The 24,920-nt window shown below is 38.0% G+C and overlaps 2 protein-coding genes across 2 annotated transcripts; one reads left to right on the top strand and one right to left on the bottom strand.

Annotated features, from left to right (window-relative positions):
• The first annotated feature begins 5,917 nt into the window (after nt 1-5,917).
• Nucleotides 5,918-8,125, top strand: LOC104603305 (BTB/POZ domain-containing protein At2g24240-like). Its single transcript, XM_010267303.3, has one exon. The coding sequence runs from the start codon at nt 6,531-6,533 to the stop codon at nt 7,854-7,856; it is 1,326 nt and encodes a 441-aa protein (XP_010265605.1). The 5' UTR covers nt 5,918-6,530; the 3' UTR covers nt 7,857-8,125.
• Nucleotides 8,126-9,077: 952 nt separating this feature from the next.
• Nucleotides 9,078-24,098, bottom strand: LOC104603306 (omega-6 fatty acid desaturase, chloroplastic-like). The gene is made up of 10 exons (XM_010267304.3): nt 23,942-24,098; nt 23,788-23,842; nt 22,069-22,304; nt 21,510-21,653; nt 21,251-21,402; nt 11,424-11,546; nt 11,057-11,234; nt 10,230-10,348; nt 9,717-9,831; nt 9,078-9,584 (listed from the first exon to the last, which is right to left on the bottom strand). The coding sequence occupies exons 1-10, from the start codon at nt 23,978-23,980 to the stop codon at nt 9,423-9,425; spliced, it is 1,323 nt and encodes a 440-aa protein (XP_010265606.1). The 5' UTR covers nt 23,981-24,098; the 3' UTR covers nt 9,078-9,422.
• Nucleotides 24,099-24,920: the final 822 nt, after the last annotated feature.

Genomic DNA, 24,920 nt, shown 5'->3' with positions numbered 1-24,920 from the left:
AAAAAAAACAGAAGACTCCAACTATTAAAGTGAAGACCTCACACACACACCTGAAGGCTGAAGCTTCACCACCAACCAGAGAACAAAAGAAATTTAAAGAAACCTCCACAACATTTCATCTTTCACCGCTACTTGTCGATCACAAAAATTTACAAAACAAAGCTAAGATGAGGTCTATGCCACACTGAGTTTCGTTCTTATATGTTTCTTCATATATGAAGAAAAACTTTTTATCTTCTACTCTCCTCCTCTTCCTTTGGATTCTCAACTCTAGCACGCCTATGCTGGAGGAATGGTGCAGATGCCATCGATCAACTCCGTCTTTTCACCAACAGCTTCGCTGTCATTCCATACAGCTCCTCTTCAGAAGTGGCAATCACCGAAGAAGCGTCATTGTGAGAGATGACACAGTCGACACTCACAACAACGTTATCCACCTGGTTCAGATCATTCACCTGCAAGGAACGGAAAACAGAGGAAATTGTGAAGAAGAAAGGGGAGGAGAGAAAGGGGAAGGGGAAGAAGAGAGATCGGGAGAGAGAGAGGGGGGGAGGACTCCGGAAGTCCACCGCTGCTGTTGGTGTATTGTGAGGTCGGGGAAGATGAACAGTATTTTTCTCCGAATAGTTATTACAAGGGTAATATGGGGATTACAAAATATTACAATGGTGGATTTCAATGGAAGGCTAAAGGAAGGGGGTCTTTGTCTCATGGTCATAGTACAGGGGGGTCTTTGTCGCAAAAAAAAGTACAAGGGGGTCTTTGTAATTTATCATTAGAAATATAACCAAAAAAAACTTGTTAGGAGATATTACCATTGCACCGAGCAATGACTCCTTACAGAGCCCCAAAATGTTTTCAATTCATTGTTGATTCGACTGGTTGAACTATTTAAATTGTTATCTGGTCATGATTTTGGGTCCGGTTCTAATAAAACCTAGGAATTTATCAAAACTGTTGACTTATTTGATCTAGTGACGAGGTCATGGATTGCATACTAAATGTGTATGAAAACTTTCAAAAGACATAACTTTGCGCTTCGATATTTGATTGGGCTGATTTTATTATTTTGGGTAATTTATGCATCCCAAAGACACCTTGCCTGCTATTTTCGTGAAAAAAAAAACTTGTTTTTGGCCTCAAATTGCAACTTTTAATATTTATTTACAAATAAAAAATTAAGAGCTGAATGAAAAATATAAATTAAATATAAAATAATATATATATTACATGCAGAATATAATTATACATTATTTATTCATAAGATATTATATGTGTGTTTGTATAACTATGTATATACTTAAATATATAGAGTGTTTACGTGGCACAGTCTAACCTATTCAACCTGGACGGTTAAACCAATGACCTGTTACCTGGAGGCAAAAAACGGTTTGATCTTTAAGTCGGTTTTTAAAACATTGTAACCCCATTCAAAAACCCTAACGTTTTCCTAATTCCACAAAGGCTATTCAAGTGATGACCATGAGATAATGAGTATACATCCCTTTCTCTAGGAGGTCCTTCTCTCATTTTCCTTCTTTTATCGGTGCATTTGGTTGCATATAAAATGAAGGAAAGTTAATCATATAACATACTTTGTAAAATAATAAAACAATTACCCAATATTAAACCCATAATTGACAATGATTTTAATTTGCAAACATGAAAAGGCTATGACACACCAAATGAAGAGTTTCTTGGTACTTGTGTCTAGAGCATTTACCTTGTTGTTTGTTGATTCAATTTTTTTTTCTTAATAAATTTTCAGCATTAGAATGAAGTCAACATATATATCTATGGTATATTCTATGCAAATTGCTGCATATAACTCAAATGTGAATGAACCAGTGATACATCACAATGATATCTTTGATGTAATAGTCTTCAATGGTAAGTACACCTTGTGAAATATGAAAATACACCTTGTATAGTGTAAAGTGTAAATCAATGAAAAGTAAATAAATCATGCAGCATATTTAATGTGATTGGTTAAAATTTTGATTTAACATAGAACAAATATTTGAAAATTGGGCAATTAGCTTGAAGCATGAAATTAATTTTTGGGCGTGAGCCATGTGGTAATGGGCCATACCTTGTACTATTAAGTGCTTAATTTTTGCGTTCTCCAATATATTGAAAAATCAGGTAGATAGAAAAAGGAATGCCATTCAATCAAGGTCTTCAACCATGTTGAGGACAAAAAAGTTAGGTATATTGTATGGAGACATTCCCACCAATATGAAACCCATTAGGGGGCGTTCGTTTTTGGGATTTTGAGAGGGGGGAAAGTTGGTCAATGGGATTTACAATTTTATTGACCAAGAAACTCATATTTTTTTTTTCTGATTTATGTGGGGATTAGGGAAAGTTTATTTCCCTGGGCATCACTTACGTGATACCCATTTTCTAGGTGGGTAAATTAACTTTCCCATATTGGGAAAATTGCCAACATTTGGATGGGACAAAAATGCTCCTTTTGATCATGAAATTTTTATGGCTAGAATGGTCATTATCTTATTTACTTGAAAAATAAAAGAACATGGGTAAATGCACTTACCTGGATAAATGTTTCCTAGGAAACACTTACCCAACTAAGTTCATTTACCTAGGTAACTAACTTATCGAAAAGCGAACGGGGCCTTTATTGTGACATATCTATTATTACCTTACATGAAAGCTACAATTTCACTCATGTAAATTTGTTCAAACATGGTTTGGTTTTGTACTCACAAATTTACATTGTCTTGTTTTGTTGTAAGAGTACAAACACGAATCAAAGGCTGAATCAATCTATTTACATAACTTAACATGCAAAGTTTGCTTCCATTTTTTTTGGAGGCAAACTTCGCTTTCATTAAAAAAGCAAAAAGGGAAAAATACAAAAACCTCCCCTGAAGTTTCTAACAATCATAAAAATCTCCCCTATAGTTTCATTTTAACAAATAACTCCCTTGAACTTTTGAGAAACTCGACAAAAATCTCCATTCCATCACCTTCCCAGACGGAAAACGTTAGATTGATGCACTAGTTTTTTTCTAGATACCCATTCTACCCTTTTATAATTTATTTTACATACAGAATTATTGAAATACCCCTGTTTTAACTCGACAAAAATGTTAGAAGATGACCATTAAATGATGTTTTTGTCAAATTAAAACAAGGTTATTTCAATAATTTTGTCTATAAAATAATTTATAAAAGAGTGGAGTGGGCATTTAGAAAAAAAATGGTGCATCTGTCTAACGTTTCCGTATAGGAAGGTGACGGAAGGGAGGTTTTTGTAGAGCTTCTCAAAAGTTCAGGGGAGGTATTTGTTAAAATGAAAATATAAGGGATGTTTTTATGATTGTCAAAAACTTCAGGGGAGGTTTTTTGTATTTTACCCAAAGCAAAAGCAGTTAAAGAAAAAAACATTATTTTCAATTCCAATAAAAATACATTATTACCAAGTGCCAGCAAAATTAAGGCCATGTTTGGGAGTGCTTAAGTTAAAAAGAAGTGCTTATTCAAATAAGCACTTATTTGCATTTGGCACGTTTGGTAGTATTTTTCTCCAATAAGCACTTAAAAATAAGCATTTGTGTCTATTTTTTCCTTCATTTTCTTTCAAATTTTCAAAAAATACCCTTATGAAAGTGCTTTTATTAAATTACTTTTATAAAAACACTTTGTGAAAGTGCTTTCGTAGAAGTGCTTTCATAATACAAAAGCACTTTTATGAAAGTATTTTTATGAAAGCACTTTTATAAAAGCGCTTTTGTGAAAGCACTTTTATAAAAGCACTTTTGTGAAAGCACTTTTATAAAAGTACTTTTATAAAATTCAATTAGGCATAATTTTATAAGTGGTATTTTAAATTTCAACTATGGATAATTTTGGAAAAAAACATTGAATAAGTGCTTATTGTATAAGCACTTAAAAAACTGGAAATTTGGACTTAAAAATAAGCCTTATTTCAGGCTTATTTCCCAAATAAGCACTTATTTTTAAGCATTCCCAAACATAGCCTAACTCACAGTGCAAATTTATTTCAATTATGCATCTGAATTCTTACCAAACACAGTTACTCAAACTTTTCCTTCCAACTTAAACCCTGACCATTTAGCTAATTTCTTTTGTGTCACCTCAGTCTCCACTTTCTCTTTCTCTCACACTAACAAACCCATTAAATTAAATGCTTTACGTTGTTACATGTCTAATCAAGTATCTTAGATTACATTAATTGCATAAAGCGAAAAAGACTTCCTTGCGTGTGTGTTTGGATATGGACTTCCATGTTTTTGCAATATAAAACAATGGTAACATAAGCAATTAACAGTAATAAATCATTTTATTTATTTTGAAATTCTTTTTGTAAGCTTTATCTTCAATATTTTATGGCTTAACAAAAGCCCTAGAATATAATAATAGATTATTAAATTTTCATTTTCATTTTCACTTTTTTTCTTTTTTATTAATTAATGTATTTATATGTATACATGCATTCAATAGAGTTGGAATGATAAGCAAAGGGATAGCATGACCTTGAAACAAAGAAGGACCCTAGGCCTAAGAGAACAAGAAATAATGCACCAAGGCTCTGTTTGTTTGCAATGTAATTTCATGAGAGGGAGTACAAATGAGTAGAATAAAAATTCTGGTTCATTTTGGTTTTGGGTTTTATTTTACTTTACCAGGGCTTATATCTCTCAACACATTATGGCCTTGTTTCGTTTGTAGAAATTAGAGGTTCGGAATCGGAATTGGAATGGGCTATTCCGATTCCAACTATTTGGTTGGACAGAATCAAAATTCCATTCCCATTTCTGTTGGAATGGTATTCCCGCTTTGAGGGAATGGTCATTTCATGTTTCTCTTTTGGGAATGAAATCTCATTCCTACTAATTCTAATTCCCATTTCAATTCTTGTCTGAGCTAAATAGACTATGATTATAGACTATTTCGATTCCGATTTCAATTGCAAACCAAACGGACCCTATATTTTGGTTGAGACTGATGCTTTGTTAGTGCATCAAGTGACTCAATTGTTGTTTCTATTAAGATCAATCTTTTATGATGATAATGACGATGAATAAATGAATGAATGAAAACATAGCAATTATTATTTTTAACTGGATGAGCCAACTTTTAGAGAAGATTCCAACAATATCTAATTACTGAATCAATAAAACTAACACATGACAAGAGATAATATAACATTGATTACATTATAATATAATACAAATCTCAAGACAGATAATCAGAGTCCCAAGAGAAAACAGAGATATCAATTCCATTTAAATAGTACATATATCATATTATAATTGAAGGGTCTGGCAGGTCTGAAAGACCAGTTGTGTACCAAAGAGATTCACAACTCTCTTCATTTCCTATATCAACTTGTACACAAGACCTTTACATGCTTGCCACATCATCTTCAGTCTCATACAGCAGGCCAGCAAGTGGCAAGAAAAAGGCAATTCTCAGTTGAACTGCTGAAGTGTAGAGATGAACTGAAGCATCCAAGACAGACACAGTCAGCCATATACAGATATGAGTTGGACACTGGAGAGGTCTTGGGCAAGTCATTGATCAAGTCATCCTTCACTGCAAGAGATGTGGACGACCCACCTACAAATCGAAAATCAAGAAGGAGATTGGATGGATGGTTAGGATGATTTGGGGGGTTAATTAATAAGTTGATCGATCTCTATTCCTGTGCCATTTGATAATGAAATCCAAAAAAACAAAGAAGAAAGAGAGAAAGTCCAGATTGCCCAGAAGACACGCTTTCGTTTGGAGTTAAGAAGGGCTGACTTCGTAGCCCTTGAATAAATAAATGGTTTTTAAAACTTGTCCAGAGTCCAGACCAGATGGAAGAACAGGGACAAACTCGGAGGAATAAATGTATAAAATATAAAAGGAAAAGCAGAGAGACCGGGGACAGAGAAATCAAAAGGAGTCAACTTTGAAATCCAACCCGCTCCAATTTTCCTATCCACTATACCAAATCCTTCGAGAATGAAAACCCATCTCCAAAATTATTCCCTCTATAAAACCCAGATCGTAGTCCTTCGATTTCGGTATGATTCTCTCGCAATTTCATCGATGTCTTGTGCTGCTCCGTTGTCTGTACGATTCGTTTCATAGACTTCCAAGTTCCAATCAATACGTGAAAATTTCACATCTCTTTTTCTGTATTTCTCATGAAAATCGGTTGCGATTCCTGTTGCTTAATTCCATCACTACTATCTATCCTTTGGGGATTAATTTTCAATCCTTCTAGACGCTATTGAATTTGTTTTCCTAATTTGGGGTTCTTGTTCAATTTCAAGCTTCCAACGTTTCTTTCCTAGTTCATAGAGTTTTATTATTAGATTTTGTTATGTCAGAGAATCCCACCCTTTCCCCCCTTTTTGGCTGATTATCAGTTCCTTCTATAAACATCTCTGTATTCTCTGTAATTCTGTTTTTTGTGATCACATCATTGATTTAGCTTCTTTTTATTAGCGGCTGGAACCCAGTTGGGTCTCTCAAATTTTCTGTAAACCATGGGAATTCAGAGAGACAGGGTGAGGTTTAATGTTGGAGGTAGGATCTTCGAGACTACGGCGACCACTCTGGCGAACGCCGGCCGGAACTCTCTATTTGGAGCAATGTTTGATGAGAATTGGAACCTGCAACCTGGCGAGGCCGGTGAGTACTTCATCGATCGAAATCCTTCGTGCTTCGCCGTCCTTCTCGATCTTCTCCGAACTGGGGAGCTCCACATTCCTGCCAATATACCTGAGAAGCTACTATACCGAGAAGCTCTCTACTATGGCCTGCTCGACCATGTTCGAACTGCTAAATGGGGCCAATTTGATGGGAACCGGCTGAGGCTGGCAGGGTCTATAATGGGTCGAGCGCCGGGCGACGGTACGGCAATCCGGGCAGGTCCTGATGGTGGCTGTTGTGTTGCCCACGGCAGCATGGTGCACGTCTACGACTGGATGCTGGAAGAGCACCAGTCAATTAATCTCGATTATCAGAGAGTCAACGATGTTGGGTGGATCGACTCAGAGAACATAGTGGTCAGTGCCTGCGAGAGGTTAGGCAGAGGAGATGGTGGAATGGGCCTGTTCAGCTCATCCACAGGCGAGCTGAGGTACAAGTTTCAGGTGAGCCATGAGAATCAGGTCAAGAGTTTCACGGCTGGAGCCTTGAGCTTTACTCCAGACTACAAGATTCTTGCTAGTTGCAAAGGCAGGAGCAACGAGTATGGAATTGGTGTATGGGACCAAATCACAGGGAAACAGATAGATTTCATTTATGAACCTCCGGGTTGGTCCATTGGTGATGCAGACAAGCTTCAATGGCTTCAAGGGACTAACTGCTTGCTGGTTGCAACCTTGTTTCCTAGAAAGGACAACTGTTACATCAGCCTGTTGGATTTCAGAGACAGGAGGATAGTCTGGTCCTGGTCAGACATTGGGGCTCCTGTAACAGTGGATGAGAAGCGGGTCCGTGATGCCATTGCAATGGAGGAGACTAGCTCCATCTGTGTGGTAAATGAGTATGAGGACTTGGGTTTCATGGATCTAAGAAGCACAGCAGGGAGCGTGAGGTGGAGCTCAAGGAGCAGGCTGATGAAGGGGAAGATGCCCGACGAGCCGTGCTATCCGAAGTTGGCATTGCACGGCGGCCAACTCTTCTCCTCCATGAATGATTGTGTCTCAGTCTTTTGTGGGCCGGACTGGGTGTTGACCTCTAGGCTCCAATGTAGCTTTGGGGGTTCCATCTGTGATTTCTCAATTGGAGGTGATCGGCTTTTTGCTCTTCACAGTGAGGAGAATGTGTTTGATATATGGGAGACTCCACCCCCACCGATCCTTTGATTCAGTACAAGGCGCCAGCGCCGGCTCCCTTCTTCCATGAAAGCGTTTGACATATGGGTGTTTTCTATTTTTCTCATAGATTATAGAACTCTTAGATTGTGCAAAATTTTGACATACTACTGGGGAATTTAGATTCTTGAGTTTGCACAGAGATTGTTCATAATTGCTGAAAGGAATCGAATTGATTTTTTTTTGGGTAAAGAATGAAATTGATTGTTTTAGCTACCATAGGCATAGTTTGAATTTATTGAGACCATCCTTCATTTTCAGATCTCTCTCTCTCCCCCCACTTTTCCAGTTTTCTTTTTTCAAAGTTGGTTCTCTCTAGTCTCTACTGTAGTCTGTAGCTTTTGCTCTTCTGAAAACCGGTCTGAGTAAGATTACGCAACAGCTTTGCTGGGGAAAAGAATGTTGCACAAAAATTCTTTTCTCATGGGAGCAGTTACAAGGCCAAGCTGGCTCGTTGAGAGTGGAACAATGAAAGTAGTTGCTCTGAATAAGTTTACGGAAGTTTGCTTCAGTTGAGCTTGATTACCTAATCAGTTTTCCCAGTGGGCCCTATCTGGAAACCTTAATATTTCTTTACCATTTCATGAGCCCATTTGAACCAACAATAGTGAATGTTCGTGGAATACCAAACCCATCCAGACCACCCACCTCCCCACCCAGAAAGAAAAAGGAAATAGAGAAATAAAAATTCCAAAAGAATAATTGAACAGGATATTTCTCATTAAAAAATTACAAATACCCAAGTCAATGAAACTCTGATTCAGTTACCTCTAGAAAGAAAAATGTATCTCAGTGGGTCCCACGAAAAAAACAAAAGAAAAGAGAAAAATAACTAACAAGACCAAGAATGTACAACACTACAACCCCCTAGGAAAGGGCAAAGGGGGAAGGGAAAGAGCAGTCTAAGCCGGTCCATAGGACCATGATAAGGCCCAGTGCATCACCATGTTAACCGGAAAAAGTGGGCAAAAGCCCGGGTCCCATCATGGTCCAAGAGACCAGCTTAGCGTATGAATGAAGGAAAACCATGAATGATGAATGGAATTTAGCAGCACCTACGCCTCAAAAGTTGCATGAGATGCTATTATAAAATTTGCCATGAATTTTTCCCTTTTGATAGCTCAGTATTTTATATATCCAATTTTCTCCACTATAAGCAAAACCTCAATAATCTAAATGGAACAGAGAACTGAATCTGATCGCTGCAAATGAGACCTGAAATTGCACTTTAGTCCATCAATTGAGTGAGTCCTTATCCTTTTATCCATCTTGGTTGCATCACAAAGAAATGGAAAAAACTGGTTGTTGGACACAGACAGATTACAGACTAGTTGATGGCAGTTGGCCTGCTTACATGATGGGTACGTACTCAAGTCTTAACCACCAGAGGTAAGCAATGTATTTTCAGGATGATTATAGCTACGTTCTACCTAATTATTTTTATTTCCAAAATAGAACAATTGTTCAAATATGAGAGGAAACAAGTAATTTGACTGAAAATAAATTGGTAATAAAAAGGAAGAAAAAATAATGAACCCCATGAGGCATGCAATAAGGTTAGGCATAATCAGGCATCACTTTTCTGAGGAATGTAATCGGTTGAGACTCCTCAGGAGAAATTTCATCAAATGCAACATAATTTTCCTCCTTACTGTATACATGGCACATTGTCATTATCGTCTTCATTAACCGCCAATTCCATGTTGCTTCATTCAAATACTGTTGGTGGTGCAGAATACCAAATGCAAAAGAGGGGGGGGGTTAAAAACTCAGTCTCCATTTAGCAAAGGATTTACAAAAAGAAAATTTAAGTCAAAATGTAATAACTATGAGAAACTAGTCCATATTTACCTTGCCCCAGTTCTCCTGTATGGATCGGTGAGCTGCACGCAAGTTGTAGCTTGGTATCCTTGGAGATACATGGTGGGGGATGTGCACATTAATATCATGGCAGAGTATCTCAATCCTGTCCAGCAACGGGGGTTTTCCGTTATCCTCATTTCTAGATAAGCAATAACGTAAAACTAAAGATAATGAAAATATTTAGAAGTATGAAAATGGGAAAAGATAATATATTCGTTAATTGAACATCACTCAAGTTATTTTCTCTTTTTTCCTCCTTTTCCTTTTATTCCCTCAGCTATTTCATTTTATGATTGCTTAATACCAGCATATATTGTAGCTTTGTTGTGCTGCAAAGTTTGAAAATAATATGAACATTTCCTTATTTCAGCTAGTACAACACGCTCTCATCTCATCACACAAAAAAGGGAAGAAATTGTGTATGTGTGGGTTGGGGGTGGGGGAGAAAAAGGGAAAAAGTTAACAAGAAGAAGAGAAAGAAAAGGGCAAATGGCCCATTACCAGTGAGGATAGTTGCAATGAACTGTCCCGTTAAGCTGAGATTGAGCAGCATTCCACTCATCAGAAGATTTAAATGGTATGTGGGGAGCTGTATGATGGACCATTGTGAAAGTACTCATCTGCAGATGTAACATGTAAGCTAAGATCATCATATACATCATTTCAGACATTAAAATATTAATAGGATAAGATAATCTTTCTGAATAGGAAACTAAGATCTCTGTATTATGTTACGAATGGGAATTCCATACAAGTGGTAGTCTGGCAGAGACAAACTGAATGGAACCTATCATTTGATGGGTTCCAACTTCTAACTAGGAAATCTACTAGTCAGAATCCACTCGGCATGTGATTACAGCCATGAATAGGCCTTTTTCATCATATTTTTCTCGAGGCCCAGAAGAAGATTGTCATAATCATCGACTAATTAAAGTCACAAAATACAAGTTGGATACATTGAATGGTGGATCATAACCTCAAAGGTCATACACCAAATAAAGTGATATAACTGGTAGGAGTTTCTGAAAAGACCTTTTTCTGAAACTGTGATATATTTTTTTTTTCCGGTGGCCCATAGAAGTTAAGGGAGAATTTTTTTTAATCAATGGTTTAAGGAGAAGAAAGTGACAACCATTGACTGATCAAAGTTACAGAACATAGGTGGGGCACCTTGTAAGGTGGATCACAGCTTCAAAGGCCAATACACCAAATGAAGGGGTATAACTGGTGGGAGTTTCCTATCTCCTACTTTAAGACAAGAACCTATATTTCCTTAACATCAAAATAATTCAAAGAACTGTGAAAATAAAGGGATCAAGAAGCAATACCCAGAAATGATACCCTAGCCATGGCATCAACCAGAACTTGATCCATCCCATCACCCCCGTCTTATAGATTATCAAGGGCCATCCAATTGTAATAAATGCAAAGACACAAGCCAAGCTTATCTTCACCCTTTTAACTTCACTTGGTCTGAACTTTCTCAAATCGAAGTGCCAGATCAACCTATTTGGATGCTTATTAATGTTAAGAGACAGGAGTATCATATTGAAACATTAGCACTTCAATTACCAAAAAAAAGAAATATTTGCACTTCCAAAATAGTTTTTAAACCTTTGACAAGAAAGCAGAACATTAAATGTGGTTGTTGCATTTACTCATTCAACTAATACTGTCTGAAAATAACTACTATACCAGTGAGCTATAGACATCCAAGGCCTGAATGGTCCATATCCAAATATGATTGCCTTGCGCAAAGCTGGTGATGAATCAAACTCTTCTCTCCAAACAGGGTGCCAGGCTGTATCCTCAGACAACCTGAACAGAATACAAAATTAAAAAAAAAAAAATTCAAGACCAAGATGAAAAGAAATGAAAAACATCACGAGTACAAAAGAATAATAAGGAATAATGTGGAAAATAAATGAAAAATTATGAATCTTGAAACATGTAAAGAACTGTGGCAGTCTGTATCCTATATAACAGCCAAATATTATATACTCTCAAAAGGGTCAACCAGAAATTAGTATATTTAATGATAAGCAAAAAAAAGTCCCAACTAAACTTGATCCATAACTGGAAAATATCAAATTTAAAAGACAAACCAGAATGCATTTTATGAACTAATATCATTCTACAATTGACAATTTTTTGGCCAGAAACAAAAGATACAGCACCAACAAGTTTGACTAGAAACCAAACTGCAGGTAGCTTAAAGGTTTGTGTCTATAGAAATTGGTTGGCAGGTTAATGGTGATTTTCCATTTTGGAAATGTGAGACAAAATGAAAACCGCCTCAAATATTTAAATTAATATAGTTATATAAACTGGAAAAAGGTCCTATAGTTCGGTCAAATAAGGATGTTCTTCCCTACGCAAATGGCAAACCCATACATTTTTGGAACATTGAAGGATCTTGTGACAGATCTAGACTGTCCATCAAATAGGGAATCCCTTGGATTATCCACATGTTCAATCCCATAGTTCATATCTATCATATAGCCCATATTATATTGTGGTTTTAACAATTAATATTGTCCTTCCAAAATTTTAATTTTTTAATATAAAACATACCTACAAAAGTGGGCTTATTTTGCACACAAGGTGTATTAGGCCTAAATGTTTTTCATGAACTGAGAATGGGGAGAGGAACTTGAAGACTCCCTTTGAGCTCCAAACTAGTTTGTCACATGAAAGGTTACTTGGTTGTTTAAGAAAGCTCACTAAATGACCTGACTACTAAACTCACTTGCCACTCCCATATAAAATTATAGCATGGAAAATATATGTACTGCTAAATTAGTATTTACAAACTAGTGATACAGAAACAAAAATATGCAATAGAAGAAAGGAAATATGCTCAGCCTATGGAAGTGGAATAGTGGCTAAATGCTTCTTTGGAACAAATAGAAGCCAACTGTGCCATCCTTGTTGCCCAATTTTTGTTTAGACTAGGTGAAACTAAACAAATACTTCAGGAGAATAGAGATAGTAAAACATAGGATCAAGGTTCAAAATTTCGATACACCCCGATACAGTGGAAAGGGGTGTATCGGGATTTTGAACATTGTGCTTATATATTCTTTTTAGTTTCAAAATTTCACAGGGGAGGGGAATAACATTATTTAATATATAAAACAAACAGTTTTTAATAATACCTTAAAATAAGTGTATTGCTGACGATCGTATTGGCTGATACATAAACAAAATTTGAACCTTATGTAGGCTTCTGGAGCATTTATGATATATGTTATGTTTGTGTCTTGAATTTTATGTTATGTTGTTTGGGGTCTTCTCTTTATATATCTTTGGCTTTGAAAAGAAGTTAAGTTTTTGAGAGTCCAGGTTGTATTGGGGTTTAGGGTTTCTGAAAGAGAGGGTTTGCTCAACACTATAATCTCCATTGCTGTTTTATATAGTGGATTTCCGCTCCTCCTTCACCCGTGGGCATAGGCTATAAGCTGAACCACGCAAATCTGTGTGTGCTCTGATTTCTCATCTTTGTTTTACTTCATTTTTGTGTGCCATTTGAATGTGTTTTCTGGGTTTGAACTTCCTCTAATAATTCTCTGGCATATATAAAAAGATACTTGCTCAAAAGGCTACAAGTGTAGGGAAAAATCTAAAAAAGCAAGCACCATAAGACAATCATCAATAGTGGTCTAATATTACACTTCCTACTTTATTAACACAAGATATAGTAATGCAGAAAAACTAGTGGAAAAGAGCATTTTAATAAACTGTTCAGTAATTCGGGATATTTTAGTAGTTCTGTCATTGGAGGGTTAAGTCTACAACTAGTTTTCCCTGAAAATTCTCTCTCTCTCTCTCTCTCGCTCTCTCGCTCTCTCTCGTCCAAGTCCTGAGGTAAAATATCAAGCTATTATTGAATTTTCAAACAAACTCAAAGGAAAAGCACCACAAGCAGGGGCATAATCCTCAGTGAAGGGTGGGAGAGGTATCTAGAGGGATTACGGTGAAGAGACCATGGTGATGTTTTGGTGTCCATCGACGAGGGAAATTCAGATATTTTGTAATCCCAAAGGGAGTCAGAGTTGATTACTGTTTGAGAACAGAGAAAGTGTAGGCTGAAGCAGATTTCTTAACGTCATGGAATGAGTGTACTGATTCACTGATGTCCAATAGCACCATTGACATTCTACAAACAAGTAAGGTTTTGACTACCAGGATGTATAGCTCATTCAAATTGTTCCTAAAATTAGAAAATTCCATTGTAGATAGACTGGCCACAGGTGGAGCAGGGATTAAATTCCATGTATCAAGGTCTAAACTCCTGGCCAATGGGGAGGAGTGTAACTTCATCTTTTCACAATTGATAACAAATGCTTTTGACCTTGTTGCTGATAAGAAGGGAAAATTACAATCTCAATACTAAGTTGAGAACTTATATAGCCCATGGAAGCACTCAATGTTGTGTGTAATCTTAGGATCTGTACTCGAAGTAGCAAAGAAGAGAAGAGAACCTCTGAAATGCAATGAATGTCGAACTGTACTTGCCAGTCGACCATGCTATTATTTATATATGAATATAGTACAAGGTACAAGAAATTACTGGGATGCCCCTGATTAGTGATGGGACACCCAGATGACTTAAATCATTAAACAGGATTAGGCCCATTAACACAAGCCCAGTTACAAGATATGTTAAACATAAGAATGGGCTAATAAGAACTCTTATCAGCCGAACATCACTCTAACATTCTAACACTCCCCCTCAAGCTAAGCATGGATATCAATCATGCTTAGCTTGCCAAGCATATCCCTGAACTTTGTTGTTGCCAGCCCTTTAGTTAATACATCTGCAATCTGCATCTCTGATGGAGTATAAGGCACACAGAGTTCTCCTGAAATAATTCTCTCTCTGACAAAGTGTCGATCAATTTCAATATGTTTTGTCCTGTCATGCTGCACGGGATTGTTGGCAATGTTGATAGCAGCTTTATTATCACAATACAGCCTGAGAGGACCCTCAGTCTTGATACCAAGCTCATTAAGAAGAGTTCTGAGCCATAAGAGTTCAGCAACCCCGTGTGGCATAGCTCGGTATTCTGCTTCTGCACTTGATCTAGCCACAACATTCTGCTTCTTACTGCGCCATGTGACTAGGTTTCCTCCCAAGAATGTACAGTAACCTAAGGTTGATTTTCTGTCTCCAACAGACCCAGCCCAATCAGCATCAGTGTAGGCTTCAATTTCAAGTCTGCTGTTTTTCCTGAATAGAATTCCTTTCCCTGGGCAAATCTTCAAGTATCTGAGAATTCTTTCCACTGTTCTCATATGAGGGGTCTTTGGTGAGTGCATGAATTGACTGACAACATGCACTGCATAGGCAATGTTTGGCCAAGTAAGGGATAAATATATCAGTTTTCCTACCAATTTTTGGTACCTTTCTTTATCACAGTATTCCTCACCCATTGATTCTTGTAATCCATGGTTCGGTTCTATTGGAGTGTCTGCTGGCCTGCACCCCATCATGCATGTTTCCTCTAGGAGATCTAGCACATATTTTCGTTGACATATGTAGATTCTTTCTCTTGATCTAGCAACTTCAATCCCAAGAAAATATCTCAGATTTCCCAGGTCTTTGATCTCAAATTCTGAAGCTAAGAACTCCTTCAGTCTCTTCATCTCTTTCACATCATTTCCAGTAATCACCATATCATCCACATAAACAATGAGTGCTGTAAGTTTGTCATCCTGTCTCCTTGTAAACAATGTATGATCTGCACTGCTCTGAGTGTACCCCACTTTCTTCATGGCCATACAAAGTCTCTCAAACCATGCCCGGGGAGACTGCTTCAAACCATATAATACTTTCCTTAGTTTACACACCTTCTTTCCAACATCATATCCAGGTGGGGGTTCCATGAATACCTCTTCATGAAGATCACCATTTAGGAAGGCATTCTTCACATCCAACTAATGAAGTTCCCAAGAGAATTTTGCTGCTAGTGACAATAGAACCCTGATTGTGTTGAGCTTTGCTACTGGGGCAAAGGTTTCCTTGTAGTCAATTCCTTCCTTTTGTGTAAATCCCTTTGCCACAAATCTGGCCTTGTACCTCTCAATTGACCCATCTTCCCTGTGCTTTACTGTGAATACCCACTTGCACCCAACAGTGCCTTTCCCCTCTGGCAGGTCCACCAATTCCCACGTTCTTGCTTTCATTAGGGCTTTCATCTCTTCATTTATGGCTTCTTTCCACCTTGGATCAGATGCCGCCTCTGGTACCTGGAAGGAACACATACAGAGGAAAGAGCAGACACAAAAGAATGATAGGCAGGGGTTAAGTGTGAGTAAGAAACATAATCAGCTATGGGATGCCGAGTGGTACAAGAACGAGCAGGCTTACGGAGAGCAATAGGAATATCCAAATCTGAATTGAGTGAGTCAGAATTACCTTGGATTACAGAGACAGATTTATTTAAGTTCAACTGGTTGCAATCATGAGGTTGAGGGCCCTTCTTCCTTCTACTGTATGTAAGTATCTCTTTCTCTTGCCTACTGAAACCTTCAGAAGCATCAGCTGAATCTGGAGAAGTAACTGGCACAGTGGGAGTCTCACTAGGTTGACTCGGAATGTCACAGCTAGGAGTAGTGGAAGGTGATAAAGGGGAACAAATAAGAAGGGAGAATGAGAATCCTCTTCCAACCCACTAGTCTCCCCCTGAAGAGGATTCTGAGAAGACTGGAAATAGGGTTGAGACTCAAAAAAGACTACATCTCTGGTGACATTTTTTCTTGGAGACAGGATCATAACACTTATACCCCTTTTGCGTAGGAGAGTACCCCAAAAAAGTTCCCTTTGTAGCCTTGGGATTCAGCTTGGTTTTTTTTTGGATCCTTCACATGTATGAAGCATGTACAGCCAAAAACCCGTGGGGAAAGAGGAAATTCTTGAAGAGTGGGACACAAAAACCTTAGATGGCATCCGATTTATCAGGTATGATGCAGTGAGTACAGCTTGAGACCTGTTTGCTGAAATAGAGCTTTCGAATGAGAGAAGAAGAAGAAGAAGAAGAAGAAGAAGAAGAAGAAGAAGAAGAAGATATGAGATGGGCGGCAGTATCAGTTCTCAGCCAGCCCTAATCTATTATATATAACAACATTACATAATGTTACATAAATAGACCAGAATGCCCCTGATTAGTGGAGGGACACCTAGTCAAATAAACACTAAATAAGATTAGGCCCAGTAACTAAGGCCCAATAACTAATGACTTAAGACCCAACAAGGATAAACATACAAATTAAGACAACCGAACCAACAAGACCAATATTGCTTGGGCACATTGTGCTGGAAAAGTAGGGTTCGAGCTGTCTCCAATAGGTGCCTGTTCTTGCGCTCAGCAACCCCATTTTGCTGAGGGGTGTAAGCACATGATGATTGGTGTAACATGCCTGCATCTTCCATGAATGAGTTCAGGGATCTTTCAAAGTATTCAGCTGCATTGTCTGAACGGAATTGCTTAATCTTCTTATCAAATTGTGTTTCAACCATCTTGCAAAACATCATAGTTATCCGAGGAACTTCATCACGTCCTTTTAATAGATAAATCCAAGTGCACCGAGAATAATGGTCAATAAAACTGATAAGGTAACGGAAGCCATCAATGGAAACAATGGGTGAAGGACCCCAAACATCAGAATGAACCAAATCAAAAGGGGCTTGAATTTCATTACTAGAAATTGGATACATTGATCTACATTGTTTTGACATTTGACACACATCACAAATTAAACTCTGACTTGGAATGCCCTTACATAATTCGGGAAACAACATTGCTAAAGAAGAAAAAGACAAATGACCTAGCCTAGCATGCCACAAGTGCAGCCTAGCTATTGACTCCACACTTTCCGGACTAGTAGTAACAGAACCTTGTAGGGTTGAGCTGATATTTGCATCAAAATAGTAGAGGCCCCCATACTCATGACCACTCCCAATCGTTCTCCTCGTCAATCTGTCCTGTAAAACACAATGAGAAGGAAAAAAAGTTATACTGCAGTTCAAATTTTTTGTAAGCTTTGAAACAGACAACAGATTTGAGGTAAGACTAGGAACATGTAGGATTGATTTAAGAGAGTGATCCTTGCTTAGGTCAACCACCCCCTTTCCAGAGATGGTGGAGAGAGACCCATCAGCTACTCTCATCTTATCTTGGCCAGACAACAAATGATATGAAGAGAATAAGGGGGACATATGTGTCATATGGTCAGTGGCTCCGGAATCAATCACCCAAGAGGTAGAATTAATGGAACTAGTTGCACTAAATGCAGAGGCTGTACCTGATTTGGCAAGAGAGGTGGAAGCTAAAGAATTGTTCTTCAGACGGGCTAATGCCCGACTGAGAACCTCTACCTCACTAGTTGTGAAGCCCAAAGTACTTGGTCCAGAGGAGTCGGCAGCTTGCCTTGTGGTGGAAGAGGACACTGTTTGAGTACTCTGTGAGTTGTCACTACTGTTGTTGGTGGCAAGATTCCCACTTGCTGTGTGGCCCTTATGTTGCCTTTTGTCCTTTCTCAGAGCAGCTGGCTTCAGATGAGGGTACAAGACCCAACATTTCTCCTTTGTGTGTTTCTCACCACTACAATGGGTACACTTGAGGGACTTCTTGTCTGAAAATCTATTTCCCTTAGTGGAGACTAGGGCTGAATGTTCTCTAGATAGTTCTGTTGACTGTGTCTGGGAGTTAACTTGCATCTCCTTTCTCCTTACTTCTTCATTCCTCACCAGGTAGTAGACATAGTAAAGCTCAGGTAATTCATCTCTCCCTGGAATCTGTGACCTTATATACAGGGTCTAGGCCCACCAGAAACTTGAAGGCTCTACCCTCCTCAATCTGTTTGTCATGCCTCTCCTTATCCTTGGCATTTTCCCAATCCAAAATCAAGTGATGGTCAAGCTCTTCCCAGAGGCCTTCCAGTGTTGCAAAGTATGTTGCCACGGACATGTCTCCTTGCCTTAGGGCTGCAATGTCTTGGTTCAGCCTGTAGATTCTAGCATTGTTCTTTTTCTGGCCGTATGTCTTGGATACTTTCTCCCAAATTTTAGCGGCTGTAGGGAAATGATGAACAGTTCTGGCCACCCGAGGAGTCATGGAGGCCAGCAACCAAGACATGACTATGGCATTTTCCTTGCGCCACACGGTGTATTCAGGACTGCCAATTTCTGGTTCTTTCTTGTCTCCACCCAAATAGCCTGTGAGATCACAAGAGGTAATGAACAACCTTGCTGAGACGGACCACTCTCTGAAGTTATACTCATCCAGCAGCACACTTGTAATCTGCAAGCTGTGCAGATTAGGGTTTTCCAGGTTTGAGGACCTTGCGACAGGTCTGTTATCTCTAGAGGAAACTTCACCAGATAGTGAGAACATCCTGACTTCAGTCCTACAGTTGTTCACAGTGCTGTAGGTGGTTCTGTTTAGGGTTGGCCGAAGTGGTCACAATGTTCACAGGGCTGATAAAAAAGTTCACAGTGCTGGTAGCACACTAGATAGACTTCACTTGGACTGAACCAGTTCGGGTACAGTAGCAAGTAAAAGTTCGAGGCTGCAACTGTGCAGTGTAAGTTTTTACCACTGTGCTGTGCAGGGCTGAAGTAGGGCTGGTAACCAACCTGAAAATAGGGCTCTTTACCACTGTTCTGTAAGAGTCTTGCTGGTGCACCGAAGCTGCAACTGTAGAAGAGGCTCTCCCCCTTTCGGCTAGTGCTAGGACTGTTGAAATCAGTCCTCAACTAGGTCTGTCCTATACAGACCTCTCTTAGTAGCCAGATAGCTACTACTTGCTGGAACCTAGTAGGACATCTACTTCTGGGTCTTACTTCCCTTGAGTCCTACAACCAAGAGAAACCCTAGGTTTGAACTTTTCTTTACTCTCTTACACCCCTAGGTCTTTACTGCAGCAACCCAGAAAAAGGAAGAGAGAAGATGAAAAGACAGCAAGAGAAGAGAGTGCGCCGGCTGAAACCAAGAAGAAGCTAATGCTCTGATACCATGTAATCTTAGGAGCTGTACTCGAAGTAGCAAAGAAGAGAAGAGAACCTCTGAAATGCAGTGAATGTCGAACTGTACTTGCCAGTCGACCATGCTATTATTTATATATGAATATAGTACAAGGTACAATAAATTACTGGGATGCCCCTGATTAGTGATGGGACACCCAGATGACTTAAATCATTAAACAGGATTAGGCCCATTAACACAGGCCCAGTTACAAGATATGTTAAACATAAGAATGGGCTAATAAGAACTCTTATCAGCCGAACATCACTCTAACATTCTAACATTGTGGTCTTTATGGTACCAGTGGCCAGAGATCATTGAAAAGATTTGAAGTGAAACATCTCATACTTTAAAGGGAGGACAAGAACCTTGTCAATGTGATCTAGCAAAAGAGGTTGGGATTATTTTGGGTTTTAAACTAGAGGCATTGCTTTTTATTTAGGTTCTTTGAGATTGAACTAGTCAATTTCACATAGACCTTCTGAAGGTCAAGGAGCTGTTTGATGATGATTGAAGTAGCTGAACTGAACAACTTATTGTTTTGTCTTTTAGTGGATCCAAGTCAGAGTGGCCACTATAGACAAAAGAAGCCAAAGATTAGGTCTATATTGAGGCCAACCTTCAACATTGGGTAATGGCCCTTTAAACCTACCTGACCATATTAATTAATTCATAGTACAGTTTGGGATAATCTCTCAATGGAAAATTCATATGACACAACATTCAACACTCCTCTATCAAGAAGCTGATGGTTAGTTTCAACTGAGGAAATTGAACTAAGATTTAAGAGTTTTCTCGGCCAAAATTTTCCCAGTTGGATGTCCCTATCAATCCTGCATATCCACATTTTCTTTGCCCAAACTTTAATCGCATATTGTATCAATCATCAATACAAACACAAAAGATCAGATGAATGTTGTTAAAGTTAGTCAGCAGGGGTAGTTTTGTCCTTTTTCTATTGTTTCTTCTATTCTGTCTTCAGCTTATATTTTAGGGGCATAGTTGTAAATTTGAACTGTTACTGAATAGAAGAAGTTTATCATGGGTCGACAGAGCGCTAGTCTTCTCTTGACTGCTCTTCTCTTTCTTCGTTTCTCTTTTTCCTCTCTACTGTTTTCTTCTTCATTTTCCTTTCTTTTCCTTCTTCCTCCTTTCTCTTTCCTTTTTCTTTTTATTTTCAGGTCAGCATAGATGGGACCATTGAATAAATCACATTTCTTTCCTTCTGTTTTCCTTAATCTGTTTGGGTTAGAAGACTATCCAAGAGGGATGGAATGTGAAAGGCCTTATAAAGAAGCATTGTACGTGTCATAGATGGTCTCAAATGGAGGTTGTACATGTATACATCTTGATCAAACCATCCTTCTAGTCCAGTCTGTCTCTGGAGTCTGGACAGGCTCACCATAATCCCCTCAAACAGATTTACTGTTAGGAAAAAAACAAGTAATTTGTTCTTAAACATAAATAACAAAATGGAAGTAGTAGAATGCTTACATATTTGTTTTTGCATGATGCCTATCATGTTTAAAACGCCATGGCTCATATGGGTATATAAGGGGCAAAAAGGCCAATGTTCCAACAATGTCCTCCACTAGTTTGTTCCTTGAAAATGATTTGTGAGCACAATCATGGCCTATTACAAAGAACTTAACAAAACAAAAAGTAATAAGATCCTGGGGAAAAATAGCAAGAGAAATTGGAATAACATTTTAGAATCTAAAACAACAGAGAAAACAAATGAGGGGGGACTTACTCCAGTAACGGCAGTTCCAGTCCAAGCCCAAGCCAAAGGAAGCAGATACCATGGAGCTTTGGAGATCATGAAAATTCCCAATGCGTAAGAAGTAACAGAAATTAAAACTGACTTCCAAGCCTTCACATCATCAATCTCAAATACCTTTTGGAAAAATATTCATTATGTGTCAGACAATGCCATAAATTCTGGGGAAAATAATGCGTCTATAACAAATACTATTTTGGTGGAGAACTTCAGACCTCCAATCTTGCAAGAAAATTAAGAGCCACTATTCACGCTTAACTTAGACTAAACTGAATGATCTTAATCATTCAATAAATATTAGATGAAATACAATAAAATTACAGGAAAGTGGATTCATCAGCTAGTATCATTTGATCAGTTTGTTTAGGAACTTGGAGTTCTTGATGGGGTAACTGAGCAAACAGAATGTGTTGGTTCTTCAACAAATACACCATGTGTATGGCATGGTGAATTGGCAGAAGTATGAATATGAGGCTTCCCTAACCTTAACCTAAATATGTCTCGCTTTTATCACTCCATTAAGAAAAGATACCTTCTTAGGAAGGGTGTCAATGATATCCTTCAATGTAACATTTTCAGGCAGTGGTTCTCCAATTTGGGTAAAGCCATAACTTTTAGCTAGATGCTTTCTTTGCTCTGCACTGTCTACTGTAGGTGGCTGAACTGGAACTGCCACAGCCTGTACAATTCTAGTGCCTCTGTGGTGAGATAAAAATTGATGTCTCCTTCCTCCTTTAGGAAGGATTCCCCACTTCACATGGCATATACCTGTTTATGATTAGAAATCATATTAGTGCACCTGTAAATGCTGGCAGGAGCACACCCATAAGCTATAGTCAAAGGAAAATAATAAATATATGCTTTCTCTTAACATGCTGAAGAAAATCTCAGGTTTCAATATGAACCAAGGACAAGAGAAAATGGAAAACATATTTCAGTGCATTAAACACTACTTTGAAATAAAGTATCTTAGTTAAAGATACCACAAATTATTTTCTTCATCCTCAGTGAAGTAGAAGTAAAATCCAACTATGTAAAGTAATTCACTCCCTTCTTTTCTTCTACTCTGTAAATTCTTTTTAGAGGGAGGAGGCCCAGTTTGGCCACCTCTTATGGCTGAGGAAAACACCTAACAAATTTTTAATGCATAATCAATTTTTTTTCTTAGGTACAATCCTCACCTCAGGAATGATCAAAGTCTCAGAACAAAAAAAAAACAATAATAATAATGAAATTCAATGATGAATATGGATTGTCTTCTTTCCAAAAAGGGCAACAAGCAAGTATGTTCAAATGCCTTTAAGAAAGCAGGGACCTAGAAAAAGATGCCACAGCCACTAAACAAGTGAAAAATGTTCTTATTAAAAGAGAAAAAAATACTGAATTAGTGAAGTTACGAACTTTAAGAACTCCTATTGAATTGGACTAGGTGTTGATTTAGTGTCCTGTAGCAAGACAAGCTCAGAAATTATGAAAATTGCTAGCCCACACAGATTTAGAATAAAGAAGACCAATAAAACTGGACATTGTAACCAATAAGTCAATGTCTAACATATTTGAAGAAAGGAAATATTTTCAGTGCCATGTCATAACCACATGAATCAACGGGAGCATTTGGAATGAATACAATATCGGAAGTTTCTTGAGAAATTTTCTAGGGATAGTTATACATCTTTGTATACAACATAGAAACGTGATATAGCTAAAAATGACAAAAGGTGACCCAAGTCAGTGGAAAATTTGTTATGGACAAACAAGTAGAGCAGGTCAGAAACAGTTTACATATCGGGTACAACAAAATCAAGTTGGGATCTAACTTGTCATACAATGGCATTGTAGTATTAAGGGCTTGCACAATCTCTTGCTACTTGGGTAATATAGTTATATAATTAAGAGTCTGTCAAGAGGGAAGCCAAATCTGATCCTTCATAGGGATTAAGTTAATAAATAGCGACTTGACTGTTAATTCAATTGCATAAAAACAGAGAATAATACAATTTCTAACAAGCAGTTTTATTTCTCTACCATTTACCACGACTGGATATTCTATATCTATCATAAAGTGTTCTAGCAGAAGCCAAAAAAAAGAAGCTGAAATCCCATTTGGAAAGAGAATCTAAATCAACAGCCCAATTAGAGAAAAAGATGCAAAAGGCATGTTAATTGCTAAAACAAGCAAAATGAACTTTTGGGTTGTGATTAGCGAGACAAAGGAAACAAAAGCACCTTAAAACTGAAACCATATACATACCATGAAAACATTGCGAGGCAATTCTACTTCTACGAACTCTCCCTTGGTGGGGGCCCTGAAATCAAAAGAGTGATAAATACATAACAGCATTAAAAAAAAAAAAAGAAAAGAAAAACAAAGCATGTACAGAGATATATGTATGGAGAAAGAGTACTGTGAAATAGAATCCCGAGTCTGCAAGTCTGCACGCCATGAGCAGAACTGCTGAAGCTGAAATTCCAGTTCACAAGTCCCCCCACCCTGAATGGCAGAACGAGAAACAGAACGAATGGATGGACGAGAAAGAGGGAGTTAATTGGGAGTTTGGGACCCGTATCTACGCTTTTCTAGCGATGCTATAGACGGGGGCCCACCACATCCTCTTCCTAGATCCTACTTCCTGGCCAATCATCTTTCTTCTTTCAGACATGGTGATGACGCAAGATATCACATTGGCGCCCTACAACGCGCCCCACTGGCGCCCCACCGCACATCCAAGCCTTCCATTGGGAACACCTCCCAATAACAAGTACGGTAAATGTTTCCAATGGATGCGCAATGTGCATGTTGGGCGCAGATATGAATGAATTCCTTGCCTGGGCAGCGTAAGCTTTCAATCACTTGCCGAGAAAAGGGTATACAACTACACACTCTTTCTCCCGGTTTAAGGTATTGAACTCTCCCATTAGTAACCCCACATGTAGGGGTGTCCATAAAAAACCGAAAAACTAAAAAACCAAATCGCAAAGTGCAGTTAACCTAACTGATCGGTTTGATTTCGGTTTGGGGTTCGATTTTTGGTTAACTTACAAAAAAACTTATAGTTAACCGAACTAACCGGTATATATATTTTTAATATGTCACATATTTTTTATGTATTATATATAAATATATATTCATTATATATAAATATATACTTATATTATATTTATAATGATCTATTTATAAATATATTATATATTTTTCAAATGTTTATAATATATTATATATCATTTATTATTTATTATATAATATTATACATATATTTGTATAATATATATTATAAATATAAAAAACCAAAAAACCGAAGAACTGAACCAGTCAAAACCGAAACTGGCAGATCGGTTAACCGGTGGTACCGGTTTGGTTTCAATTTAGAGAATTGAAAAAACTGA

This window comes from Nelumbo nucifera, chromosome 2 (genome assembly GCF_055504915.1).
Source record: "Nelumbo nucifera cultivar China Antique chromosome 2, China Antique-T2T, whole genome shotgun sequence".
NCBI classification, from domain to species: domain Eukaryota; kingdom Viridiplantae; phylum Streptophyta; class Magnoliopsida; order Proteales; family Nelumbonaceae; genus Nelumbo; species Nelumbo nucifera.
Note: the sequence above shows the minus strand (reverse complement) of the source record. Positions and strands in the feature narration are given on the sequence as shown.

Coding starts and splice junctions, on each gene's coding strand:
- LOC104603305 (XM_010267303.3), top strand. CDS start 6,531: ATGGGAATTCAGAGAGACAGGGTGAGGTTTAATGTTGGAGGTAGGATC.
- LOC104603306 (XM_010267304.3), bottom strand. CDS start 23,980: ATGGCGTGCAGACTTGCAGACTCGGGATTCTATTTCACA. Junction 23,843..23,941: donor ACTCGGGATTCTATTTCACA/GTACTCTTTCTC, acceptor TTTTGATTTCAG/GGCCCCCACCAAGGGAGAGT. Junction 9,832..10,229: donor CATTGCAACTATCCTCACTG/GTAATGGGCCAT, acceptor GTTGCTGGACAG/GATTGAGATACTCTGCCATG.